This window comes from Danio rerio, chromosome 16 (genome assembly GCF_049306965.1).
Source record: "Danio rerio strain Tuebingen ecotype United States chromosome 16, GRCz12tu, whole genome shotgun sequence".
Lineage (NCBI taxonomy): Eukaryota > Metazoa > Chordata > Actinopteri > Cypriniformes > Danionidae > Danio > Danio rerio.
Genome location: NC_133191.1, coordinates 2594242 through 2614341, shown reverse-complemented (window position 1 = coordinate 2614341; position 20100 = coordinate 2594242). Strand labels below are relative to the sequence as shown.

Genomic DNA, 20100 nt, shown 5'->3' with positions numbered 1-20100 from the left:
TTTCCCTTATTTCAGTCTAGAATGTTCTCTGCTGCTCTGTCGGTAAATTTGCTCATGTTTACTAAAGGATTGCAGAACACACTCGTTTATCCCCCACCCACAGAGAGCGCCAGTATAAAGCTCAGTGTCTGTTTACATGGATATGTTTCAGTTTTTAACACGCATGACTTCTGTTGAGCTCATCTGGATCAAGCGAACGGCTCATTATGGCAGTGGTGTTTCTTTCCCTGTGTGTTTGCATGGCTTTATCTCTGAGCCACGCAGCGCCGGCGTGAGTATCTCTGATACAACATCACATTACACTTACTCATTTTATTCAGTGATTGTTGCTGAAAGGTTGTACAGTGCCATGCTTTGCTGTAAAAAAATCATGCTGTCTTAAATGTTTTCATTCATTCATTTATTTTCCTTCAGCTTATTTATTCCATTATTTATCTGCGGACGCCACAGCGGAATGAACCACCAACTAATCCAGCATATATTTTACTCAGCACTCTGGCATTCACACACCTCATCCAATTTACTTAATCAATTCCCCTATAGAGCATGTGTTTGGACTGTGGGGGAAGCCGTAGCACCAGGAGGAACCCCACACCAACCTGGGGAGAACATGCAAACTCAGAAATGGCAACTGACCCAGCTGGAGTCGATTTTCCTACCTTGTCAGATTGTCCTACCATCTATTTTAAAAGTAGGTAGCACATTTTGATGACGGAATATACCACCCATCAGATTTTTAATGTGGAGTACTAGTGTGATATGAAGCTGCAACATCACCCGAACCTACCTGATCCCCAACCCCGACCTTATGTTGGTTGCATAATCTGATGGGTAGGTTAAAATGTCAGGACACCGGGACTCAAACCAGCAAACTTCTTGCTGTGAGGCCACCGTGCTAGCCACTTAGCCAACTTTTTAAGTTGAATCTAATCAACTTTTCTAGTCATCTCAACTTGCATTTAATCAGAATGACTAACCTTGTTTAAAGGGGCAACGCGGTGGTGCAGTGGGTAGCACGATCGCCTCACAGCAAGAAGGTTGGCTGGGAGCCTCGGCTGGGTCAGTTGGCGTTTCTATGCGGAGTTGGCATGTTCTCCCTGTGTTGGTGTGGGTTTCCTTCGGGTGCTCCGGTTTCCTCCACAATCCAATGCTCTATATAGAGTTGGGTATGCTAAAATTGACTAGTGTAGGTGTGTGAATGAGTGTGTATGGGTTTCCACCACAGTCCCAACACATGCAATACAGGTGAATTGGGTAGGCTAAATTGTCCGTAGTGTATGAGTGTGTGTGAATGAGTATGTGGATGTTTCCCAGAGATGGGTTGCTGCTGGAAGGGCATCCGCTGTGTAAAAACTTGCTGGATAAGTTGGTGGTTCATCCCGCTGTTGCGACCTCGTATTAATAAAGGGACTAAGTGTCAGGAAATATGGAGACCCAAGCGCAAGGGAGAAGTTCAAAGGTTTTATTGAACAGAAATAAATCAACAATTCTGCTCTTCTGGGCAGTAAGAAAACAGTCACTCCTAAATAACACAGGCAGTCAGAAGTGGACCCTCTGGGCGTTGTAGGACTGATCAAACTCAAAAGACCCTCTTGGGTTAGCAGTAGAAAAGTAGGGACAGACCTCAGGGAGCCGAGAAGATGAGACCTCACCCGATCGTGGACTGTGGGCAGAGCAGTGGTGAGCCAGAGCACAGGTTAACGGATGATAAGTGGTAGAATAAACAACACAGGACTTGACGAGACGGATAGTAAATGTGTGGATATCTTGAACAGAGCGAACCAATTGCACACGTAGCTCTTTGAACACAGAATCAATTAACAAGCACAGAACAAGGGAGAAGGGGAAACTAAATAGCTACAATAATCAGGGAGAACAGGTGAGAGCAATGGGGACAGGGAAACAAGCAAATTGATAACAGGTGAAACTGCATACAAATGATAATACACAAGAGGGAGACAGAGAAGTCACAAAAAACCCCGACACTGAGCCGACAAGAAAATGAATGAATGAATACATGACTATAGTGTATGAGTGTGTGTGTATTCGTGAGTGCATGGGTGTTTCCCAGTGATGGGTTGCAGCTGGAAGGGCACCCGCTGCTTAAAGCATGTGCTGGATGAGTTGGCGGTACATTCCAGGCCCGGATTGGCTAAACGGGAGGACCGGGAGAATTCCCGGTGGGCCGGTGTCCCTAGCTCCAGAATCTGTTGCTCTCAGCAGTCACACTTTTTAAAAAAAAATTATTTATTTACTTGACCACAGCCTTCTTATTCATTATTTTACCGCAACTCTGCTCTTTTTATCTATTTTCTCATAGCCTCGTGAGCAAGACGCAGCCTGCTGGTTAATGATGATATAACTAAATAAATCACCATTCAATGTACAGCTATTGTGGTAAAGTGGTTAGCACATCAGGTTATAATGCCGCCAACCCGGGTTCGGTCTGAGTAGCATATATATATTCTTTTTCATTTTTATTGTTAAGACATATAATGCTGTAAGGGTTGTTGAACATTTGAAGTTCTAAAACAGCTGTTTTCTCAAAATAGACGTGAAACTGTAATTAGAAACTGAATTGGAAATGACCTTATTTTAATACAGTCAGTGGTGTAGTGAGGTGGGCCGGTCTAAGGCTTGAAACTCCAGGGCTGAAAAAGAGTCCCACTCCAGCCCTGGTACATTCCGCTGTGGTGACCCCTGATTAATAAAGGGACTCGAAAAGAAAATGAATGAATGAACTTTGTATAACTGTAGTTAAAACCAGATTAACTTATTAAAATAAGTCAAAGCAACCAAAAACATTTGTCTTGACTTTTTTGTCGTTATGTTGCTTTACAGTCTTGTGTTGTTAAAAAATTGCACACTTCATCGGTTGTTTGTTCATTCTTAGATACAAAAGCATTGGTGGACTGCCTAAAGCTTGTGTGATTTATTTATAGATTTAATTATTTTGGTCACTATAATCAAGCCATGAAATTTTCATTTCCAAACTGTAAAAAACATCCATAAATTAGCAGTTTTCAGTATTATGTGATTTATGTTTTTTTTTTATAGTTTTCTCCATTTATTGATGCTTTTAAATTGCATTATGGGACCTTCATAATTCTCCTGAGAACTTTAAACCCTGAAAAAGTGACTTTTAATATTATTTTTAATAGTTTATTGTGGTATATCGTCTCCGTTGGTGTCGTATATTACGCTACAAACACCTTGTAATAAACTTCAGCACATTTTCTGTTATTTTGCAGACTTATTCCTCTAGATCAGTGGTTCTCAAACTGTGGTACGAGTAACACTAGTGGTTTACAGGCTTCCTTCTACACTGAAAAAAGTGTTGCATGCAGAATTGTTGCAAACAATTTATTTGTGTTGAATTTAAACAAACAAATTAAGTTTAATAATGTTCAACTTAATTTGTTTGTTTATATTCAACACAAATAAATTGTTTAGAACCACTTAATGTAAAAAAATTTAGTAAATTCAAGGAATCATCTTTGAATAATTTTTTTCAGTGAAGTGGTACGTGGAGAAATGAAATATGCCATGTACATGCTACACACATTTCAAAAATGTATTAAAAATGATGTATATAATATGTCATATATGACTTATAGCCTATATGTCTGAGGTAATCTGCCAGGTTTTTTTAACTGTGCAGAGTTGTAGCTGCTTTACTGGACCTACTATGCTACTGTATTTCAATACTGCTCATTTTGGTGGTACTTGGAGGTACTTGATGAAAAAAGTTTGAGAACCACTGCTATAGATATTACTTCTTTATGTTGTTTCAAACTACTAAAATGTCAATAAGAGTCACTTTGTTAAACTGTAGAGTTGAATTTTCAACATCAAAAGTGGACAGAGCAGAGATCAACATCCCATACTGCAATTCACGACCGTAAATAAACGGAAAACGGTTGATTAGCAGGTGTACTGTGAGACTTGTGATCATGACAACTATTTTAGTTCATGTCAGTCCAGTGTGTTTGTATAACTCTCTGTTTGCTTGTATGTTGTGCTACAGAGATTAGTCAATAACACTGATACTGACTGATTAAAGTCCACATCGGCATTTCTCATTCATTAGTTGTCCTCAGTTTACAGCACACAAACATTTAACATTTGCTCAAGCATTTCATGTCCAGGCGTAAATCATGACTGCATGACTTTCCAATATTAAGATTTTCTGTCTTGCTTCTAGTCCAAATATCTACAAATCCCTAAATCAAGAAGCATTTTCTAGACAAGCAAAAATAATGTCTTGTTTTTAGAAATAATGAGTAAAAATAAAGAGAGTTTTTTCCTTAAAACAAGCAAAATTATCTGCCAACAGGATAAGCACAATAAGCTTATGTCAAAATGCATCGTTTTGTGGTTATCAACATCAGCTTACACTGATTATTGTGCTTGCTTTAGGGAAAAAGTCACTTATGTTGGCATATTATTTCTGAAAACAAGACTATAGTGTTTGCTTGTCTAGAAAATGCTTCTTGATTTAAAAAGTTTTAGATATTTAAACTTGACAAAAAAGCATTTTTGCAGTGTGTTTTTTTTGGTTATTGTGGTTGATTTAACATATATTAAGATGTTGTTGACATTATTTTCTCTTTTTTCCAGACAACATGATGTTATGCTGAAAGGTAGGCATGAAAATCTGCTGATATTCTTGCTTGGGTGTAGTTAAAACATTATATTAAGTCTACAAACATTATATTAAGTCTACAAACATTATATTAGGTCTACAAATGTTATAAAAGAAGGTTTATTTTTAACATTGACTTTACTGATAAACGCAAATCCAAGAATCCAAGAACAACTTCAGAATAATGTTGGCGCTTCCTATAAAAATGATTTAATTACATTTTTAAGGAGTGAAATTGAGTGATGTTGAACAGAAGAACTTTTGAGGAGTTTTGAAGAATGCTGGTCAGTATCGCTGGCTCTTATTGACTTTCATAGTATTTTTTTTTCACTATGTAAGTAGTTGGCATGCCTGTTAGATGTCTTATATTAGATGACTTTTGTTGCTTGGTGGATTATGAATGTTGAATATTGGCTGCCAGTAGGCTATTAATAATAATAATAATAATAATAATTATTATTATTATTATAATAATAATTCCTTAAATTTATATAGTGCACAGCCCTGCTTAGCTGCAGTGGGTGACCGTGTGAGAGTTGCAGAGAGCCAGCTGCCGGCTTAACATTCATAATCCAGTTATTAAAAATGCTTTTCTTACTTATTCCAAATGTTTAAACCAAGAAGCAAAACATATAGTCTTGTTTTAGGAATGTTGCAATCGAGGCTCATTCTGAAAACGTGTCCCCGTATACATTTCTGGAGAATGTGAATTATGTAGCCAGAGGTACGTATGGCTGAATTTCATCTTTCGGCTTTTCTTTTGTATGTATTGCTTTAGAAGGGGGTGGGCAGGTCAATCGTTGCTTTAGAAAACACTTTCGGCTTAATTTGGGGAAGGTGGTGGGCAGGTCAATCGGTGCTTTAGAAAACACTATCGGTTGGGGTTGGGGAAGGGAGTGGGCAGGTCAATCGGTGCTTTAGAAAACACTATCGGTTGGGGTTGGGGAAGTGGGTGGGCCTGTCAATCGGTGCTTTAGAAAACACTATCGGTTGGGGTTGGGGAAGTGGGTGGGCCTGTCAATCTGTGCTTTTAAGAACACTATTAGATCGGTTTAGGGAAGGGGGTGGGCGGATCAGTCAGTGCTTTTGAAAACACTATCAGTTGGGTTCAGGGAATGTGGTGAGTGTGTCAATCTGTGCTTTTGGGAACACTATCGGTTGGGTTTAGGGAACATGGTGGGTGCGTCAATCGGTGCTTTTGAGAACACTCGGTTGGGTTTAGGGAAGTGGGTGGGCGGGTCAATCGGTGCTTTTGAAAACACTGTCGATTGGGTTTTGGGAAAGGGGTGGGCGTGTCAATCGGTGCTTTTGAAAACACTACATATTGGGTTTGGGGAAGGTGGTAGGCTTGTCAATCGGTGCTTTTGAAAACACTGTCGGTTGGATTTAGGGAAGGGGGTGGGCGGGTCAATCAGTGCTTTTGAGAACACTATCGGTTGGGTTTTGGGAACATGGTGGGCGTGTCAATTGGTGCTTTTGAAAAAACTGTCGGTTGCATTTAAGAAAGGTGGTGGGCGTGTCAATCTGTGCTTTTGAAAAACTCTGTCGGGTGGGGCAGTCAGTCAGTCAACAGTGGCCTCTTGTGGGTTTATGCGAGAACAGCAGGCATGGATGGCACTCATGAGAGAAATTTGAGATCTTAATAAGCATACACAATGGCCTCTAGTCTATTCTCAAAGACAAAAACTGCAAAAAAAACCCTTCTGGGACATACAGGTTGCTCTCCAGAAATGTATATAGGGGAACAAATTCAGAATTGACAGCCTGTGTTGGGAATAATATGCCAAAATTAAGAGATTTTTTCCTTAAAACAAGCACAATAATCTGCCAATGTGGTAATCAAATTAATCTTGTTTTTCCTTTTGACAAACTATTATTTTGATGATCACATTGGCAGATTGTTTTGTAGTCCAGATATCGTGAATAATACAATCATAACATCATAGATGCCCCTGAGGACCACCATGAAGACCGATGTAAAGGTATTGAATTTGATGCCATCGCTCCAGACGAGAAAGGAAACACTTTCTTTTTCAAAGGTATTTATTTAAAAAAAAACATGTGGTAACACTTTACAATAAGGTTACATTTATTAATGTTAGTTAAAGCAGTCAGTAACATGAACAAACAATGAACAGCACATTTATTAAAAGTATTTGCTCATGTTAATGATAATAAATTAATTCGACATTAGTTCATGTCAACTCTCGGTGCATTGAATAACGTTGACAAGCATGAATTGGATGTCAATAATGCATTAGTAAATGATTAATACATGTTCTACTAAATACATTAACTAATGAAATCTTATTGTGAAGTTTGACCAAAAACAAATATGATTCTTTACTAATTTTCAGCTCTCCTTTTCATGGCTATTCTTTCTTTCTGTAGGTGACCGTTTGTGGAAGGGTTTAACTGGAGCATCTGTGCTCTCGAGCAGTGTATTCACAGAGCTGGATGACTATGCTCACCTGGGTCACGTTGATGCAGCTTTCCGCATGCACCATGAACATGACGCCAGCAGTCATGACCACATCTACTTCTTTCTGGTGCTTATTTGAGATCAGTCTCATTCCTTTCTAATCAGCTTTATTCTGCAATGTGGAAGTGCGCTCGTTTTTGCAATTGTTTTAGAACTTCCGATTCATTCGTGTATAGGAGAAAAGACTAGGAATAATGAACAGCTTGCTCTTAATAATTAGTGGTGTAAAGAGTAACAAGTTACAAATACTCAAATTACTGTAATGAAGTAGTTTTCCTCAGGAATTGAACTTTACTAAAAGAAAAATGGGAACTTTTGCTTTCCCTTAAGTGCATTTTTAGTGCAATATTGGTACTTTTACTCCACTACTTTCCTTCAACCTGCAGTTACCACTGTATTCTTGTCTATGGGGATTAGAGAAATCAGTCCTGTGATTTCTGTCCAATTAAATCGCACATAGAAGGTAAACCACATCATAATGAACTACCTTAAGACCTGTGCACTTTATAATTGCAGCAAACTGTTTGGAAGCGTTAAAAGTGTCCAAGAAGTCTAAAATCTTTACACGCAATGACCCAGAGACTGTGTAGATGCATATCACTGATGTTTACAGTATGATGACCGAGATAGCCTTAAACACTCAGCAGCAGTGGCAGATTTTATTTTTGTCTGCGACACCCCACCATTTTTTGGATTCTGTTTTTGTCTTAACTGATTTCTGGAACCGCTCTTCCCCGGACTCGAACCCGGTCGCCATTGTCAACTCCTCCTCTTTGCACCTGAAGTTGGCCGACGCACAAGATGAGCTGACTGGACAAACTGGTTGCAGCGGGAAAGCCCTCCACATGGAGGTAAGCGCAGTAGGCGCGAAAGGGAACAGCGTCACACCGCCCCGTATCGTTCGCTTAAAAAAAATTAAATGCAGCCATTCGTACCTCATGGGACGTATTTCGCAGTCTCCAGAAACATCCACGGGACTAAGTTTTCAGAATGAGCCTGGGTTGCTTTTGTTAGTTACATTACGACCAGTTACTGTTACGTCATCACTGACGTCAGATTGATATTGTACCGCAATGATGTGGGGACATGCATTTTGTTTGGAAATGAAAATCGGGTTGATGACAGAACCAAACATCGATGTCGGCGCCAATAGCCTAGTGGTTAAGCATGTTGACATATGGCACCATGGTGCTTACGTTGACCCGAGTTCCAGATCAGAGGTCCTTTGCCGACCCTTCCCCTCTCTCAGTTTCCAACACTTTCCTGTCTGCAACCTCTACAGTCCTTTCTAATTAAAGGTGAAAAACCCCTAAAAAACCCCTAACTGATGTCAATGTCCAACATCCAACCTAAAATCAACCAAATATTGACGTCTAATGATGTTACAGCTTGACTTTGTGTGGTGTTTCCACTATAACGTCTATCAGATGTTGGATTTTGGTTGCCATACCATGAATAAATGTCAGTATTTGACGTCAATATGACGTTGGTTTAAGATGTTGGCTCAACGTTGGATTTTGGTCACTTTCTAACCTAAAATTATCCAAATACTAACATGATTTGACGTCATTATTGAACATCAAAATTACATCGTCCTTAGACGCTGGCCAGACATTGAATTTTGGTCACCTGACATCACAACATCTAACCTAATATTAACATCTTATATCGTCTGCCTGCTGGGCAATCACTAAATGCACTACAGAATGTTACGTTTACACATAAGTTACATGTAAATGCATTAGCTTTTTACAGCGTAGTGCTCACTACTCTCAAGTAATTTTGACTCATACTTTGAGTAATATTTACAGCAGACACTTTTACTCTACTCGCTCTACATTTTTAGCCAAGTAATGGTACTTGAGTGTGGTTTTTCAGTACTCTTTCCACCACTGATGACTATGCATTAAAAGTAGAATAATAAAATGAGAAGATATCATTTCGCAACATTAATCGAGCTGTTTTTGATGCCTTAAAATCAATGGAAGTGAATGAGAGCGGAAGTCTTGAGCCAAAATGATTTGCTCATACGTCAAGAATAAGGTCAATACTGAGGAAAAACATAAAATATGTTTCCATCCAACTCTTTTTATGGAATAATCGCATACAAAATACTCACAAAGGCATAAAGTTATGGGTGGGTTTAGATGTAAATGATGGTCAACAGTGTAACTGCAGGAATTAATTACATGCAGGTATTTAATCAATCATTAGTACAATGCAAAAACAGGTATTCAGACAATAAGTACAGTGTAATACATGATTAATTTTTAAACTTTGTGTGTGAAAATTGGTTTGCAACCAGCTACTATTTAATAAATAGTAAATCCAATTAATTATGTATTTTTTTCAGTGTGCAAACCCAAACCTACAGTCTGTAATACAGTCAACCGTACACATGCTGATTCAGTGCTTTCTTTTAAGGATGATAAAGTCTTCAGCTACTACAACTACACACTTGAAAAAGGCTACCCAATGGAGATCCAGCAGGAGTTTCCTGGCGTCCCCAGCCATCTAGATGCTGCTGTCGAGTGTCCCAAAGGCGAATGCATCACGGATTCGGTGCTCTTCTTCAAAGGTTATCCAATCAATCGTAACGTGCCCTGTTGGCAACTGAACTGTCAGAATGGGTGGCTTTATACACCCCCCAAAATAAGAGGTGTTATTAATTTGTGTTCTGAGGATAAATAAAGATCTCAGGCGATTGGAACAACACGAGGGAGTAATTAATAGCGGAATGTTCGTGCTTTTGAGTGAACTGACCCTTTAAAACCCTATGGAGCCTGTTCATGACACATTTAACGGTCATTAGCATGTTAGATCCATAAAATTAATATTAATTATTAATATTCATATATTTTAAAAATGTAAAAACTTTTATTTGTATTTATGTACACTCCCGGCCACTTTATTAGGTACACCTTGGACCTCCTTTTGCCTTCAGAACTGCCTTAATCCTTCATGGCAGAGATTCAACAAGGTGCTGGAAATATTCCTCAGAGATTTTGCTCCATATTGGCATGATAGCATCATGCAGTTGCTGCAGATTTGTCGGCTGCACATCCATGATGCCAATCCATACGACATCCCAAAGATGTTCTTTTGGATTGAGCTCTGGTGACTGTGGAGGTCATTTGAGTACAGTGAACTCATTGTCATGTTCAAGAAACCAGTCTGAGATGATTCACGCTTTTTTTTTTTTTTTTTTACCAACTATGACGACTTCTGCTGCTGAGAAACCAGGAAAATGTGAAAAGGCTCCATTGTGAGTGCATGTTACTCTGCTTAATGTGATTTCTAACATTTATATATCTCTTTAGGAAATGAAGCCTATAGTTTCGACATCAAGACAAAGTCGGTTAAGAAGAAGGTGTGGACACATTTACCAAACTGCACTTCTGCTTTCCGCTGGCTCGAGCACTACTATTGCTTTCATGGTCACAACTTCACCAGATTTCATCCAGTTACTGGGGAGGTCACGGGAAATTATCCTAAAGATGCACGAAACTACTTCATGAGGTGTGGTGAAGGATTCGGTAAGCCTCATAACTTTGTTGACTTACATGCATACAATATTGAACATCTCTTTTTAACTTTTTTTAATAACTTTCTTCATTATTATTTTTTTTGACCTTAAAGCATAACAACTTACAACTTTGGTCCAACAAACATTCACACCACAATTGACAATAAAGCATGCAATATACAAACACTCCATATATAAATACATAGTGATAATAGATTAATACAGTAAAAAATAACTAATTAAAATTATAATTATAATAAAATTTAATTAAAACTACAAAAAGGAAACAAATAATAAATACAATAATGGATAAAATAAAAAAGGCAAATAAAGAAAAAAAAAGTTAAAATAAAATAATAATGATCTTCCCACTAGTGACTATCTCCACCTCATTAGCATAGGAGGTTAGTCTTGTTTGTGAATCTGCCACTATGCTGACACACAGGCATTTGTAGCTCCACCCTCTTCTGAAAAGAGCACAATCTCATTTGCATTTAAAGCGACAGTCACCAAAGCGGCACAATTGGGATCAAAGCCTAAAAGGATCCGTTTCAGAGAGTTATCAAACATTATCAGTGGTGTATTTTGCACTGAAACTTCATTACATGCACTCTAGGGACATCAGGCTTAATTTACAGCTTGTAAAAGGGACAGAATAGGTCTCCTTTAATGTTTACTTCACTTTTAAAACAATTTCGATTCATGCAAAATGAGCCAAAATGGCTGATTCTCTCAGCTTGAGTAGGGCTTGGTCATATGGCCAACTTCTTTTTTTGGATGAATTGCGGTGGCTCAGTGTTTAGCACTGTTACCTCACAGCAAGAAGGTTGCTGGTTTGAGTCCCGGCTGGCTCAGTTGATATTTCTGTGTGGAGTTTGCATGTTCTCCTCGTGTTGGCGTGGGTTTCCTTTGGGTACTCCGGTTTCCCCCACAGTCCAAACACATGCGCTATAGGGGAATTCATTCATTCATTTTCTTGTCGGCTTAGTCCCTTTATTAATCCGGGGTCGCCACAGCGGAATGACCCGCCAACATTCATTCATTCATTCATTCATTTTCTTGTCAGATTAGTCCCTTTATTAATCCGGGGTTGCCACAGCGGAATGACCCGCCAACATTCATTCATTCATTTATTCACTCATTCATTCATTCATTCATTCATTCATTTTCTTGTCGGCTTAGTCCCTTTATTAATCCGGGGTCGCCACAGCGGAATGAACCGCCAACTTATCCAGCAAGTTTTTACGCAGCGGATGCCCTTCCAGCCGCAACCCATCTCTGGGAAACATCCACACACATTCACACACACACACTCATACACTACGGACAATTTAGCCTACCCAATTCACCTGTACTGCATGTCTTTGGACTGTAGGGGAAACCGGAGCACCCGGAGGAAACCCACGCGAAGGCAGGGAGAACATGCAAACTCCACACAGAAACACCAACTGAGCCGAGGTTCGAACCAGTGACCCAGCAACCTTCTTGCTGTGAGGCGACAGCACTACCTGCTGCGCCTCTGCCTCGCCTATAGGTAAATTGATGAACTAAACTGTCCGTAGTGTAGGAGTGTGTGTGTGTGAATGCAAGAGTGTTTGGATGTTTTCCATTGCTGGGTTGCAGCTGGAAGAGCATCCGCTGTGTAAAAAATATGCTGGAATAGTTGGTGGTTCATTCCACTGTGGCAACCCCATGTAAATAGAGAAACTAAAGGAAAATGAATGAATTGCAATATCTATATGTGTACATTTTCTGTAGGTCATGGAGGAGGTGCAAGAAAACTGCGCTGCAGTGAGGTCAAGCTGGATGCCATCAGCGCTGATGAGAGAGGCAGAATGTATGCGTTCCAGGGTAAATCAACTTCTTTATCAGGATCCACACTGCAATACATGCTTTTCGTACTTGGAGTTTTTCACTAAGAGTTGTTTCTAATCCAAATATCTACAAATTCCTAAAAGGGGTGGTCCATTATGATGTCATATGTTAAGCTTTAGCGCATGTGTAAAGTAGCTGTTTGAACATAAACAACATCTCTGAATGAACACGCTCAAAGTTCAATGCAAAGGGAGACGTTGGCTTTAACAGAGTTAGCTTAGCAAAGCCTACAGCGAACAAAGTTTGGGGACTACAAAAAAATACATCCAGGCTCGTGAGATCACAAACGCTTCAGGTTACGCGCATTTACCATGTGCACACACACACTCCCTGCAGCAAAGGGGCGTGGCCAGAGGAGCTGTAATGTTGTAGCACATAGATATATACACTAGATGCCGCCTGACCTATTGTTGTCTATTTGACGGAATGCGTCAATAGCGCCGCCATCTTGGTACAGGGTAGCGCTCCTTTGAAATGAATGCGGGACCAAGGTACAGTGGAGGACTGTGGCCATCCAAAGCCAGAGATATACACATATACACATATATCTGTGATCGGGAGTTTTCCTGGATGTTAGTATGTAATTTTTTTTTTTTAATTACGAACATTTTAATTTTACATCACTTTTCTACATTGATGGATCAGTGACCGCACGGGCATTCCTGACAAAAAGCTTGTGTTTGTGTGTGTGGAAATGTACTATTCACCCTCCCTGTTAAATTTAATATAATCATGTCCTGAAACACAGCTCCTCTCCTGCTTTCACTTCTCATACTGACGGAGGGAGCGATTCGCTTGTGAATGAATCCCCCGAACGACTCTTTCACTAACGTTAGCCGACAATAATACAAGTTTCTGGCAGCGCAGCATCTCGTTGTCATATTTCTTTTGCATTGTTTGCTGATTTTATTCAACAAAACTAGCATAAGCCGAGTGTTTAGTGCGAGTTGGAGCTGCTTTGCCGTATGGTGAATGCAGTAAGAGACTGTTATCATCAATAACGTTACCTGATTAGCACAAAAGTTCAGAACATACAAAAACAGAAAAAAACTGAATATTACCTATGAAATGTTCTGCCTTTGTGCTTTGTTTTCTTTGTTTGCTCGTTACTACACCCGTAGACAGCGCTAAAGTCCAGCATCTTCACGTAATAACACTGTCTTGACTAGTGCGGTTGAAGGACATTTGTCCTGGGAGCACTGTACAAATATGGCGGCGCTATTGACGCATGCTCAGGGTCCCTATGCGATATCTAGTGTATATATCTATGGTTGTAGCAGAGTAAGCTAAAATGGCGTCCAAACGCTGCTATTATCACAGAGCTTCTTCTGTTTCTGTTTTTGGGATTCCAAAGGACACGACACAAAGAGAGAAGAACAATTTAATTATAATAATGTTCCTGAGAATTATAAAAATATATATAGCTAGCGTTTGACAAAGGACAGCTTCCAGAATCTCCTAGTTCAGTGCTGGATTCGGCTAAAACTCCTCAGAGAAGGAGCAGCTCCTACCAGAATAGATGAAGCTGTGGATTGTGAGCAACAACCTGTGAGTGTTTTTATTTGTTAAAATTGATCTATTACATGCACACTGTCTAACGTTAACGGTATGTTGTAGCGAGGACGTAAACAAGGATGTAAACAACAGGAACTGCTGTTTGGCACCGCTAACAAGTTAGCTACAAACATGAGTTTATCAGTTAAACTGCTGTAAACAGCCACAATCTTCAGCAGCGCTGCAGTGTCTCTCTATACGGACACTTTCCCTGCGTTCTACATCTCAAATAATGAACTCGTAAAAGAGATGTGGCGTTTCATATTACTGACATGCTAATACCCTGAATATATGTGAAAGACACTTTTCAGATGTTATTTTAGAGAGCAGGCGTGAGGTTCAGCTGTGTGCTCTTCATTTTCTGTCTGATTCAGGCTCACTCTGATAGGGCTAACAGATGCTCTGACGGACAGTGTTTACACAGGGCTAAAGCACGTGCTTGTAGGAGCGTGACGCTTTTCCTGGTTACATGGAGCCGATCTGCGAATCACAGCACATTATGTTAGCTGACAAATCAGAGCCTCTCAAGGGCGGGGCTTTCAGAGGAACTAGGAAACATGACAGTGGTGTTCATGTTAGCTGAGTAGCTGTATATAAGCAAAGTCAGATATGTGAGCAAATAAGATTTTCTACAAGTGAAGCATGAGCACACATTACTTTGCATCTTATAAACATAAACGAGCCTTAAAAATACACTCTGGACCAGCTCTTTAAATCAAGAAGCGTTTTCTAGACAAGCTAAACATATCGTCCTGTTTTCAGAGTCAAAATGAAGAGAGTTTTTCCTTAAAACAAGCTCAATAATCTGCCAATGTGGGAAGTGAAATAATCTTGTGTCAAAACAGAAACAAGATGATCTTTCTTCACTCATTGGCAGATTGTTTAGCTTGTTTTAAGGAAAAACTCTCTTCTTTTTGACTCTGAAAACTGTGTTTTTCCTGCTTCGCTGTCTAGAAGAATGTTTAGACATTTGGACATGAAACGCGTGTTTTTTTTTCAGTGTTGTGCTGATAAATGATCAAACAGCTTAACTATCATTTTAACATTTAATAATCCTCACACTTGCAGATGTGATGTACGTGAGATTGGACACACACCGAGATGGCAGTCACCATTTCCCCATTTCCAGGTTATGGAAGGAAATCTCCGGTCGAGTGGATGCTGCGTTTGCTTATGGAGAAAATATGTACATCATTCAGGTGCACAGTAAACAAATATTGAATGCCTTGCATTTTACAGTTGGATCTTTTCTAGTCGTCTCGTCAAACTGACTAAAAATTTGAAGTTAAACTGTGTAGAACTTTAACAAATGAGTTGAAACTGGATAAAAAACATTCACTGAGCTAAACTGCGGTAAAAGTGCATCAGATTATTATTTTTTTCTAAAGTTTTTGCATAAATCTGTTATTCAGCCACAGTCCTGATCAAAACTGCTCAGATGTTTAGAAAAATACAGGATTTTAACTGGTCAATTGCGAATTTCAGCAATGATGTCACTGATTTGGTAAAAGAAAACACTCAAAGTGACGTATTTTCAACATAAAAAGTAATTGTGCATTCGAATTTTACCTTTTATCTCAAATGTGAAGCAACATGTGTGTCAGGGTTTTATAATCAAACAAAATGTAGTTAGGTGACGCAGTGGTGCAATAGGTAGTGCTGTCGCCAGCAAGAAGGTCGCTGGTTCGAGCCTTGGCTGGGTCAGTTGGCGCTTCTGTGTGGAGTTTGCATGGTCTCTCTGCGTTCGTGTGGGTTTCCAGCGGGTGCTCCGGTTTCCCCCACAGTCCAAAGACATGCGGTACAGGTGAACTGGATAGGCTTAATTGGCCGTAGTGTATGTGTGTGAATGAGTGTGTGTGGATGTTTCCCAGGGAAGGGTTTCAGCTGGAAGGGCATCCGCTGCGTAAAAACTTGCTGGATAAGTTGGCGGTTCATTCCGCTGTGGTGACCCCGAATTAATAAAGGGACTAAGCCGAAAAGGAAATGAAGGAATGATTGAGAATGTGGTTATAATGGAAGTCAATGGGGCATAAACAGCCAGCGACAGTAAATCAGGGAGAGAAAAAATGAAAATCAATCAAAAACACTGCATCAAAGGCCATTGTTGCTTTACATGTGAGATAAAAGGTTAAAAAATCCAGTCCACAATTACTTTTTATGTTGAAAATGTTTTCTTTTACCAAATCAGTGACATCATTGGTGATTTTGGCAATTAACGAGTTAAAATCCTGTAATTTTCTAAACATCTGAGCAGTTTTGATCAGGACTGTGGCTGAATAACAGATTTATGCAAAAACTTTAGAAAAAAATAATAATCTGATGCACTTTTACAGCAGTTTAACTCAGTGTTTTTATCCCAAACATAACAAAAGGGGAGTCAATTTAAACAGCACACAAGGGTTAACTCATTAAAATAAGTTAAAGCAACTTAAAAGTACTTGAATTTTTGTCATTAATGTGTAAAACCAATACTCAAAAACCTCAAGAGCGTTATTGCTTTACTGTTACAGCCATCTCACCCTGCAGCCCAAGACCGGTTACTCACTGAAGCTAAGCAGGGCTGAGCCTGGTCAGTACCTGGATGGGAGTCCACTAGGGAACACTAGGTTGCTGTTGGAAGTGGTGTTAGTGAGGCCAGCAGGGGGCGCTCAACCTGTGGTCTGTGTGAGTCCTAATGCCCCAGTATAGTGAAGGGGACACTATACTGTCAGTGGGCACCGTCTTTCGGATGAGACGTTAAACCGGGGTCCTGACTCTCTGTGGTCATTAAAAATCCCATGGCACTTCTCGTGAAAGAGCAGGGGTGTAACCCCGGTGTCCTGGCCAAAGTCCCTCTATCGACCCTTATGATCATGGCCTCCCAATCATCCTCTTCCTCTCAATGTGCTTAAAGAGCGGTAACACTTTATTTTGATGGTCCACTTGAGTATTAGTAGACTGTCTGCTTCATATCTGCTGATTCTGCTCCTTCAACGCACATTTAACTGACTATAACAAACTTTACAAGTACATGTCAACCTACACAACCCCAACCCCAACCCAACAGTCTACTTATAATCTCATGGGAATTAGTGTAGATGCAATACAACTTAAATTCAACAAACAGACTATCAAGATAAAGTCTGACCCCGCTTTCATCTCTGACTTGTTTGACCTTTTCTTTTGTAGGGTGATCAGGTCTACATCTATAAGTCTGCAGTCCATTATACCCTGATTGAGGGCTATCCAAAACCTCTGAAGGAAGAGCTGGGCATTGATGGTCCTGTGAACGCAGCATTTCTCTGCCCACAACAACACACTGTTCACATTATAAAAGGTAGGAACACTCTGTGAGCTTCACCCGATAAGCATTTGTATGTGTATAAATAGCAGAGTTCAGTCCAGGAGAGCCACAGACCAGCACAGCTCTGATCCAACCTTGCAGTTCAAGATGTTTTGTAGATGCTAATATCGGTGTGTGAGTCTCTCTATAGTCTAGTGCGCTCCAAAACACTAATAAAATTGATCGTTGTGAGAACAAATTATACATGCGCTTATAAGACAAGAACACAGCATTTGTAGATGTAACAGCTTACTAACATCGATTAAATGAGAGGTCATGCTTAACAGGTGAGGAGTTCACTTTTTGCTAATGCTTGATAAATGATTTATATTGTGTAGTTATTATGAAGTGTGTCCGTTCCTGAAATGATTTTCCTCCCGATCCTTCAGATCAAAAGATGTATGATGTTGACCTTGTGGCCACCCCCCGAACTGCTCAAACGGTGAGGCTTATTCCCTTCGCTGACACTGATGCTGGCTTTTGTGATGCTGAAGGCCTGAAGGTGTTCATCGGCCCAGAATATTACTCCTATGCAAACCCAACGCTTCTAGCCATGAGCAGACTCAGACCTGAACCTCGTCAGATCTCTCCTGAAACATTTGGCTGTGAGGAATAAAGACTGAGCAAGGCAGCAGCTTCTGGGCCCGTTTTTTTCAAAAGGTTTAATCCGGATAAAATTTATCCAGATTTAGCAATCCTGTTTTTGCGATCTATGATCACGTAATCCAGCTTACTTTTTGAACCAGTTTTTCAAAGCAACATCGGATTGGATCAATCTGATCTGGATAGGAACATTTCAGGATCACTAAATCTGGATAACCAGTGCTCAAACAGCATAGGACATCACAATGGAGAACTATAGATATGTAAAGAGCGACAAGTAGAATAGCCAGCGTGGGGTTAATATAACTTTATTTTTATTTGAAATGAAAACTAAGAAAATGTAATAATTATTAAAATAATAATAATGATAAATAATAAAAACAAGAAAAACCCCACCCCATCCTCTTTCAGCAGTCTGCTCATCTGAGACCTACAACACTGTATATTGAGGATATTTATAATAAGTTTCAAATATAGATGTAAATAAAAAAAGACAATGTCAAAAACTCCACAATAATCTCAGACTTCCTCATCTGATGTGGAGAGAGCAGCTTGTCTGAGCGTAGCCTTTAGGAGGCGGGTCTCAAGTCATTGGCCTTGGTTTGCTGCAGTTTGGTCAGAGTCAGTTGTTCCTCTGCCAGATGAAGCTGTGCTTCTGCCCTTTCAGTCTCTTTTTGCAATTGTTGAAAGAGATTTCAAAAATCAGTCATTGCCATTTCTTGCATTTTTTGTTTATTCTGTAATCATTGCTATCATCATTTATAAATATTCTAATAAGAAAAATATTTTCCATTGTGATGAATATATATATATATATCAATTAGTGACGGAATAAAATGTATTGTTTTTGGTCAGTTTTGACAGCTGTTTGGGGGATTATTTTATGAGGCCAAACTCTTTCTATTTTGCTGTAGGCCTATACTGAAAGGCTAAATACATTAAAGCCTATACTCACTATAGTCTGACAGATGAACAAATAAAATTAAAACCTTATGAATAAATAGTATATCTCGTAAGATACTGCATGATCCAAAAATAGTTTTATTTATACATTTTTTAAGTTTTTGTTACATTTTGGGCATGAAATCCACGCTAAATCCACCCTTCTGATGGGATCAGTTTAATCCAGGTTTTTGGGATCAAAGTGATCCAGATCCTACAAAAAAGGTCTGAAAAACCCAAACTAAAGGTTTGATCCGGATCAAAACCAAGATTAGATTAGGTGATCTAATACGATGACGTAATCCGTTTTTTCTTTTGAAAAACCCATTTTCAAGATTTGATCCAATCCCTTATTCAAAATCCTAGTGGATTACTTTTGAAAAACCGGGCCCTGATGATCGTGTGCTTGAATGAGTTCATGATTTCGCTGCATCTCTGGTACTAATAAAATGTCATTGGCCTGCACTGCTAGACGCTTTTTCACTTGTTTCCATCCTAAATATCTGGACTAAAGCTTTTTCTGGACATACCCTGTATTGTTTCGATGAATAATACGCCAATAATAATCTTGTTTCTCCTTTTTGACATCAGATTATTTGGCTTTGGCTGATTATTGAGCTTGTTTTAAGGAGAAACTCACTGATATTATTTCTAATATCAAGACAAGAGTGTTTGCTTGTCTAGAAAATGCTTCTTGATTTAATTATTTGTAGATATTTGGACTAGAAACAAGACTAAACATCTCAGTGAGAAAGGCTTTTCCTGCAGTGTGTCTTTGAATGTTTATTAGTGATATTTTATTGTGGATCAGTTTAAGTTTGGCAAATCATACGAGCATTTAAAAGTACAATATGTGCATTTTTTATTATTAAAATGCTTATAAAGCTCTGTTTGGAACTAATTTGATTGAGTTTCAATTTGCATTCATTGACATCAGGTCAACACAGATGAACATAAAGCAATATCCAGCATGAAGTGAAGAATAAAATGGAGCATATTGTTGATCTTTACTTGACGTTTCTTCTGAAGGTCACAAACTTGAAGAATAAAACATTTAAACTTTCAGTTTCAGCTTTCTGTTTTATATTCTGCCGCCGCTCTGAATGTCTTCATTTACTCATCCTTTACTTGTGTCAAACATTTATGGCTTT

General features: G+C 39.2%; 1 protein-coding gene across 2 annotated transcripts; it reads left to right on the top strand.

Annotated features, from left to right (window-relative positions):
* The first annotated feature begins 144 nt into the window (after positions 1–144).
* On the top strand, positions 145–20014 carry hpxb (hemopexin b). Of its 2 annotated transcripts, XM_073925684.1 has the most exons (11): positions 145–271; positions 4621–4643; positions 6592–6684; positions 7037–7194; positions 9552–9705; positions 10448–10663; positions 12412–12504; positions 15151–15281; positions 17251–17398; positions 17794–17846; positions 19887–20014. In XM_073925684.1, the coding sequence occupies exons 1-11, from the start codon at positions 207–209 to the stop codon at positions 19926–19928; spliced, it is 1176 nt and encodes a 391-aa protein (XP_073781785.1). In that variant the 5' UTR covers positions 145–206; the 3' UTR covers positions 19929–20014. The 2 variants fall into 2 exon arrangements, with proteins under 2 accessions (XP_073781785.1, XP_005173505.1); XM_005173448.6 differs by lacking the exon at positions 19887–20014 and having other exon boundaries at positions 17794–19850.
* The last annotated feature ends 86 nt before the right edge of the window (positions 20015–20100 follow it).